The 8,048-nt window shown below is 40.8% G+C and overlaps 1 protein-coding gene across 1 annotated transcript in view; it reads left to right on the top strand.

The window, feature by feature from the left end:
- The first annotated feature begins 998 nt into the window (after positions 1-998).
- LOC102209772 (protein shisa-5-like) overlaps positions 999-8,048 on the top strand; it is a 16,524-nt gene continuing 9,474 nt past the window's right edge. Inside the window, exons 1-4 of the mRNA XM_005740093.1 lie at positions 999-1,237; positions 1,904-2,039; positions 2,711-2,880; positions 7,730-8,041. Of these exons, the coding sequence (XP_005740150.1) occupies positions 1,171-1,237; positions 1,904-2,039; positions 2,711-2,880; positions 7,730-8,041 (685 nt within the window). The 5' untranslated portion in view covers positions 999-1,170. The remainder of the gene's footprint in view (positions 1,238-1,903; positions 2,040-2,710; positions 2,881-7,729; positions 8,042-8,048) is intronic.

Below are 8,048 nucleotides of genomic sequence, written 5' to 3'. Positions count from 1 at the left end.
TGTCTGCCCCAGGGCAGCTGTGGCTACAACTGTAGCCTCCACCAGTGTGTGAATGTGAGAGTGAATGAATAGTGGAATTGTACAGCGCTTTGAGGACCCCGAAAAGCGCTATATAAATGCAATCCATTATTATTATTAGAAATTTTTATTAATATCTTTAAAATGATAGCAGCACAAATGAAAATTTTTGCAGCACAAACGTTTGATACCACTTCTGTTGGATTTGAAGAAGGTGGGGGGTGGGGGCAACTTCACTCACATACACAGCAGTGGCTTCCACGTGGTCTTTGAGTCAATCGATTACTTTTCTGAAAATAAATGATCAAGCTCTGCATGTGTGTACAGCAAAGACAATATGAGCAACAATACAAACTTTGAGAAACTTCTCATGCTCTCAATACCATGTTTTTACTGTATTTATTTTTAAAGTTATGATTAAACAAAGAAATAAATGCACAATTTGCGATGATCAACCATTTCCGTTGAAATCGAGTCAATTTGTGACAGTTATTACTTAGAGATAAATTACACAAAAAACTCTTGTTTGCAGGCTTGTTGGAGCCCCTTCTGTCTCTGGGGCTCTGGGTAATCAGCCCCAAATTAATTTAAATATTGTAAAATGTCACTAAATGAGCACGAAAGAAAAACAAAGCAAAAAATAAAACAAAAAAAATAATGATCAACTTCCGCCGCGGAAGTACTTCCTGTGGAGGTCTGCCACATTGTCTGCAGCCGCTTTAAAAACATCCGTTATCGTTAAGTTCTTTTCCGTATTTATTGTAGTTTTCACGCTTCGTAAAACGTTTTTATACAGAACATCTACGGTCGTAGCCAAAAACTGCGTATAAAGACGTATTAATATGCTCACGATATTAATATGCTCACGAGCATCTTGTAATCGTCGTTCCAACACAGTGTGTTGGATTTGATTCGTACCCGAATATGGTGCCGCGCTCCCACAATGCATTGCGGCGTGACGTCAACTCCAAAGCCCATAAACAGTCCATGAATCGAAACAGTTTGGCAGTGGGCTGGGACATGAACCGAGCGAGGCAGCTCCGGGAATAGACGAGCTTTGTCGCAGTCGAAGAGTCCATCACACCTCCTCCTCCTCCGGAGCTGTCGAAGACTCTCAGTTCCTTTACTGAATCCGGGAGTGTTGGAGTAGACATGGCGCCAGGCCTGTCCACTATTGTTGCGTTGGCTTTGTATGTGGTCCTGTTCCCTTGTGTTTCCGGTAAGTTTGACTGTTTTAATCTGTAAACGGTCGCTGTTCGCATTAGCTATCGAACTGCTTGTTGTCTCAGGCCGCCACGCAGTCTGTGATGTTATCGTCACATCGATATTAGACCACTGTTTGGGCGATGTCACAGACGGTCGTCGTTAAAGTTACAGCTCGTGTTTTAAACCTTTTAAAAAGACCGAAAGATTAGTTTGTTACAGCCTCATTTTATTTGTTGAAAGCCATGTGCACGGTAATGGGGGTTTACGTACGGCTGTTTTCTAACGTTTCAGCTCATAGTTACCATCAAGCATAATCTGGTCGCAAAAGCTGCCAGTTAATTAGGTACAGAGCAGGGTACAGCTCGGTTGTAGTATAAGAAACATGTGAAAGATAATTTGGCAGCAGTGGAAACTACATCAACTACAACAGCAGGGTTTTAAACTGGGGATAAATAAGGGTGTGAAAACGTCTCTGTACAGTGTCGTAGACTTCAACAACACCCAGAGCTACATCCTCTGAAATGAAACTGAAGGTGAATCAACAGTTTCCCAAAAGTCACCAAGTTGCAGTGCTGAAAAGTGAAATTTCATAACTAATAATTAAACTAATTGATTTATTTGAAATGATTTATTGACGATTGAGCTAACTTTTGCTGCCCCTCTTTCTGCTCTGTTACAGCAGGGGACGACTGCCTGGCCTACACGGGCCAAAGTGTCCAGAAATGCTATTCAGGATATTGCTGTGGGAGCTGCTATTACAGATATTGTTGTTCATATTATTCCACTCGTTTTAAAGAAGATGCCCAAAAAAAGTGGTATGTTTTTCTCCTTCAATCTATTTTCGATGTTGGTTTCATTTTTTCCCCCTTTCCTCTGTGTAATTACAGCCAAGTGTGTGTTTTAGGCCGTTAAGAAACAGGAAGTAAGGTTTTCCTGTGCACGACCATCAGCATAAAGCTGAAGTGTGAGTCAGCTACAGCTTGCACCGAGGCCTTCATTCACATTATCCCTAAGATTAATAGACCATACTCCTCCACATGCCTGCTGTAGCACTGACAGGTTATCTGTTCTTTTTGAAACCACTGAACTACAGTGAATTCAGCTTCTCGTAAAAATATCTCCCAAAGCCCAGAAAAAGGACCTTTTGTATGTTTTCTGCTGGTTTATGAAAGGTGACACACCTGCAAACACAAACTCTGAGGAAAGGGAGGCAGCACCGTGGTTCTACTTGAACTATAGTATCAGGAGTTGTTTTTGTTGTGTAGTGCTTTGAAGGTCTGGAAATTGTAGCGTACTAGTAAATACATGATGGCCTTGTTAATTATTTCATCATACTTTGGGTTTGTGATTAATTCCAGTTTTAAAAAGGTCCTAAAATGGTTAAATTTGACTTGGTGACTTGTAAATGTTTCCTTTTCCTGTTTTGTAGTAAGTTAATGTCATGTAAAGACAATTTTTCATACTAATTTCTTTTTTTCCTTTTCAGCTCCAATAATGTTGATGGCTTCAACAGTGCTAGATATGAGTATCATAGTATCAATAATACGTTACCCATGGTGGCTGGTATTGTGGGCTCCATCATTTTTGTACTCATCTTCATCTGCTGCTGCGTCTGCCCCTGCTGTTGCCTGTACAACATGTGCCGCAAACCACGCCGTAAGTTTTACTAATTCTTTCTTTGATTGTTTAAGCCGAGAATGGACAATATATTTTCCCAAGGGCTGCAATAAGGGTCTAATTGTAGCATCTGCTCTTACCAGTAACAGTTTATGAAGAGTTAATGTGCTGAATTGAGTTCAGCTCATTCAGCTGGTGCATTGTAATGTAAAGACCCTGCAGAAAGGTCAGTGCAGTTGAAAACAGCTGGCAGACATGTGGACGCTCACTGTGTGATGATTACATCAGTCAGACCAGGAAGACTCGGAGATGCAAAAAGTATAACGAGGGCCTTAGATAAATAAATGTAACGGCATTAGTCGCGTTGCACGACTGGTGCTTTTAAATCTTTCTATCACCTTTATATCGAGGACCCATTAGCGCGAGTCATACTGTCGTGTATGCACATTTTCTCTGCAGACTCGGGGAACAAGCTTACACAAGTCACATACCTAAGCTCGTCTACAGCACATCCCAAACCTAATGTGGTCTCTGATTCAAGAAGCTTTTTCATGGCACTGGGAGAATCTTCTACAGTTCAGGGGATTTCTGACACATTGAAGTAATTGTTACTTATTGGCAATTATTGCACATAAAGTAACCACAACCTTTAGCGGTGACACTTCCTATTATTAGTATGTAGACAGCGTGTTGGCCCGTGCTGATGCATCTGCAACATGTTGCTGCACTTTTGCAGGTTGTCTGCTCTCGGCCAACAAGCAACACTTTTTAAAAAAACAGTCTGCTGTTGAGCTTCTCACCTACATAGACACGAATGTCTGCTTTTTTTTGCCATGTCTTAAAGAAGCCAGACTCTTGGTTTCTAGTGAGTTGGAGGATTTGTCCGTGTAGTTTTTGAAGCAGATCATGAGGGGACTCATTTGAAGACTGTTGGCCCACCCACCACATGACTTTCATTATTGCAAAATGTAGCCTGACTACTAACATCACAGCTGAGGCACAGTGCACCACCTGACCTAATGTTTCAGAATCACTACAGTATACAGAGGCTTTGTGAACCCTTCAGAGCTGTGAAGTTCCTCATTCGCACTTTGTGTTTCTCTGGTTTGTTGAACAAGTTTTGGCTTTTCAGTGATTCTCTTGGTGAGAGTTTACCCCTCAGAACGATGACTCAGCATGTCATTAAAGATAATTGCTGTTTAGAGTTGGTGCCAAACTACGATGCTGCTTTATTTGTTTCTCTTCAGGGGTCATGTCTTTACTTGACTTTTGAATCTGCTTACTTTGAGTACTTTGAGTTTCCCACAAATGGAAACACCAGCTTTAAGTTGCTTAGAGTTAGAGCAGGGCGATATGACCAAAAATATTTATCACGATATACATTTGAAAATTTGTATATCGATATAACTGACACTAGACAAAATACTTTACAACTCCACAACTTTATTAGTGCAAAAAAACCCATCAATGTATTTTTACTTGAACAAGCAGCTGTTTTTTAAGTGCATTAAAGTGATATAAAAAATTTTACCGTGCAAATGCGAATTCCTTGCTGACAGTTTAACCAAAAGGCATTTCCAGTGGAAACTGGCCGACATATCCTCAGCATAACCATGTATAATATCCACAAAACTTAAAAACAGGTTATACACACACAATACGGTAACATTATGTTGAAGCTCAGTACGTATCACTCCGCGAGGCTCCGCCTACGATAGCCGTAATGCTCCGACAATCCATCAAGCGGTGCGGCTTCGTAGCTCAGCAAAGTCTTACTGAAACATTTGACAGATTTTCGAGCGCCGTGCGCATAAAATCGTTTCCAGGTCAGTAAACACAACCAGAGTTCATACATAAGGCACACGGGATCTGTCGATTTTCAGAAAAATCAAAGGATTGATTTTAAGTGTGCCGTATTTTCCAAACAACACGGTAATAACGACGGCCCGCTAGCATGCTCTACCAGAAATAGTGCTTTGTTGTGTATCTGACGACAAAAGCTAAACCAGTTCCACACCAGTGAAGTTGCAGCATTTTTACAAACCAGTTCTGGTTCATCTGTTTCATTCAATGATCCGCTTTCGCTCTCCTCATTCTCCGTCGCTGCCATGCTTTTTCCGCCATGTGCGTATGAAAACAAAGGCTCTGCGCATGCGCGTTTGATCCATATTCTATTGCGATATTTCATTTTCTTATCATTGCCCAACATTTTACCGGTATTACCGTGAACAGTATGATATGGCCCAGCCCACCTGCACAGGTGTTTCTGTCTGTTTAACCACAACTCCAGCGGTCCTAAGTGTCTTTATATATTTTTTTCCACTCTCAAATCTCACCCAACTACAGCCAGAAATTAACTGATGCTATTAAACCAACTTTGGCATCATCACAACACTTTGCAGAGGACTGTGGTATATCTGGATGTGTTCTCTGTTTGTGTTAGCGATCCCTCAATGGATCGTACTTTGACCCCTCTCCACGGGGTGACCTACTGCCTTATTTTGCTGTTGGCACCACTCTAAACGAGGCTCCTGGATACACCAGATTGTTAGTCAGTATGATCAGCACATTTTTGGGGGAAATACTCACATAGCAAACCAAGAAAAACTTATACTATTAAAGACAGCAAATAGCATTTCCCAGTGTCGTATTAACATAGCGAGACTGTTTGAAGTTGCTTAGGAATTCAGTGCAATGCAGATTTATTGTGATAACCACATAGGTTAAGTGTAGCTTATGTAACATTTATTCTTTTCTCTCACCTCAGAAGTTTGTTTGACTGTTTATTTTTAGATCACAAATCATTTTTGTGATGTCGTGAAGCTCTCTCTATCATATAAATAGTTGACCCAGGCTAACTACTACTTTCCTCTTCACCTGCTTTGATTTCTCTCATAAAGCATCGTTTGTTTGTTTTTGTTTTTTTTCCCCTTTTTGGAAAAACATTCATCCAAGGCGTCTATTTATCTGTCGATAACACATTCACATTGAATGTAAATTTCAGTTTATCCCTTTTCCCCCTGTTCCACTTTTTCCTCACAACAGACAAAGACCGCTGAAAGTAGTTCCTGAAAGCGTCACTGTTTAGTCCAGAAAATGCAGATGAATATTTGACACATTTTTAAACTAAACTTGTGGGCTTTTCATTGGCTTTCTTGACAGTAATGAAAATATCCCACATCATCAGTCTTGTCCATTAAATATCTGCTGAACTGGCCTTTTTTTCTACCCGTAACTCTACTTAATGTGTCTTATTTACTTTCCTCAAAAATACATCAAAATCACAGGCTTAAATATACAGAGGAGGAGGTTGTTGCATTTCTCAGTTAGTGAAGGAGAAACGAGGAGAGAAAGAGGAATCTCCCATATAGGTGAAGAGGGCACCGGCCTTCAATAGGAAAGAGAAAACTTTGACAGATTATTTTGCCAAGAATGCAGCGCTCAACTCTTTATCTGCGGTAGATTATAAACATATTCCACTTTATCCTCCTTAATTCCACAATTCCCTGAAACAGTTCTTTCTACTATCCTGTGTTTTTGAAACCGCTAATGTCCATGGCCACATCTTGATCCGCTTCCCTAAAGAATTTAAAAAAAAATTCTGCTCAATAGAGGAAAGCATCTGACTCCACACGTCCATATTTATGTTTACAGAGACGTGCATTCACCATAATGAACGCTCTTCCCAGTTCTTGCACCTCCTGTCAGCTTTGTCAGTCGGCTGGTTAATGTTTTGCTGTTAGGCGACAGTCTTCTGGCGGAGAGGCTAAAATGCAAGTGAGGAACGCAGTCTGGCTTCCTTGGCTGCCTTAGTTCCAGTGGTATGATGGGATCAAATCCAGGAAGTCAGAGCTCCACGCTGTGTGACTCATTGTTTCTATGACAACCACAGACTGGAAAGAGAAAAAAAAAAAAAGAAGAAAAGAAAGCCATCCTACGTCATTTACAGGAAGTGGTCGTGAAGATGTTGAAGAACATCTTCGTTACACCCCCAGGTGGTTTTTTTTCCCCCTCTTTCTTTCTTTTTTACTGAGCTTACACAGCGATGGGTTTACACTCGGAGTGTGACTATGGCAGGGCTGTTTCTTCATTAGGCGAAGCTAGAGAGGATGATTGAGGATGTTTACTTAAGACTGCACCCTTTTCTTGTCTTTCTCTGATTAATATTCAGTTTTCAGTCATTCTTTATAAGAATATTATCCATACATTATGATACACATTGAAGACGTTTTGGATCTTGGCTGTTAATTATTTGGCTAATTACCAGCCAGGATATCCTGTCTTCTGTGTTTAAGCTGTAGTGTTAGAAGATCCATTTGCAGGAATCGAAACTGTAAACTATTTTTTTTTCTTTTTTTTTTTTTTCTTGACAGCTGGGTTTTTACAGTTGGTTAATTGCAGAAGTTGCGTAGCTCTTGCCTCATATTTGTCCAAGGCAAGTTACTTGTGTGTTTAACTTGGTGGCATGTTCCAAACAAGTTCAGGACATTTGGATCATTTTATTTGTGCTGTTGGTTGGTCTGTAATCCTCTGTTATCTCATATCCTCCTGGATACAAACAGAATAGGAAGTACAAATACCTTTGACTCTACTGGAATCTCTTTTGAGATCGTTTTTCCTGATGTGTTTAAATCTTTCTGCACTGGCAATCACGACAAAGCCAATGTGGATTTAGTACATATGCCTATGGAGTGTGTTATGTGTGTAATAAACATTTATAAGGGTTTATGAGGATGTCCTGTTTTTGTTTTTTGTTTTTTAAGTGAAACTAGTTTGAATCCTTTTGTCTCCATACCTGAATAATTCCTCCTGTAGTTGTACTCCTACACTGCATGTAAAACAGCCAAAGTTTTCTATATTTCTAATCTATTTGTTTGTTTAATTGCAGCTGTGGTAGCGACCACTACCCACACCACAGTGGTCACCACCACCACTCCTCAGCGTTACCCGCAGCAACCAACTGCAGTACCTGGACAATCTCAGTCCTACCAGGGAATGCCCTACCAGCCAGTACCAGTGCAGCCCGGCTATGCAGCTCAGTCTGGTTATGCAGCTCAGCCGGGCTATCCAGCTCAGTCTGGTTATCCAGCTCAGTCTGGTTATCCAGCTCAGCCGGGCTATCCAGCTCAGTCCATGCCCACATCACCCTACCATGGACAACCATTCACACCAGGACCACCACCATCTTATCAGGATGCAAGTAAGTG

The sequence above is a fragment of the Pundamilia nyererei genome, unplaced genomic scaffold, assembly GCF_000239375.1.
Source record: "Pundamilia nyererei isolate P.nyererei 1_Seehausen unplaced genomic scaffold, PunNye1.0 scaffold00096, whole genome shotgun sequence".
In the NCBI taxonomy this organism is placed as follows: Eukaryota; Metazoa; Chordata; class Actinopteri; order Cichliformes; family Cichlidae; genus Pundamilia; species Pundamilia nyererei.
This window is presented reverse-complemented; position numbering and strand designations above follow the sequence as displayed.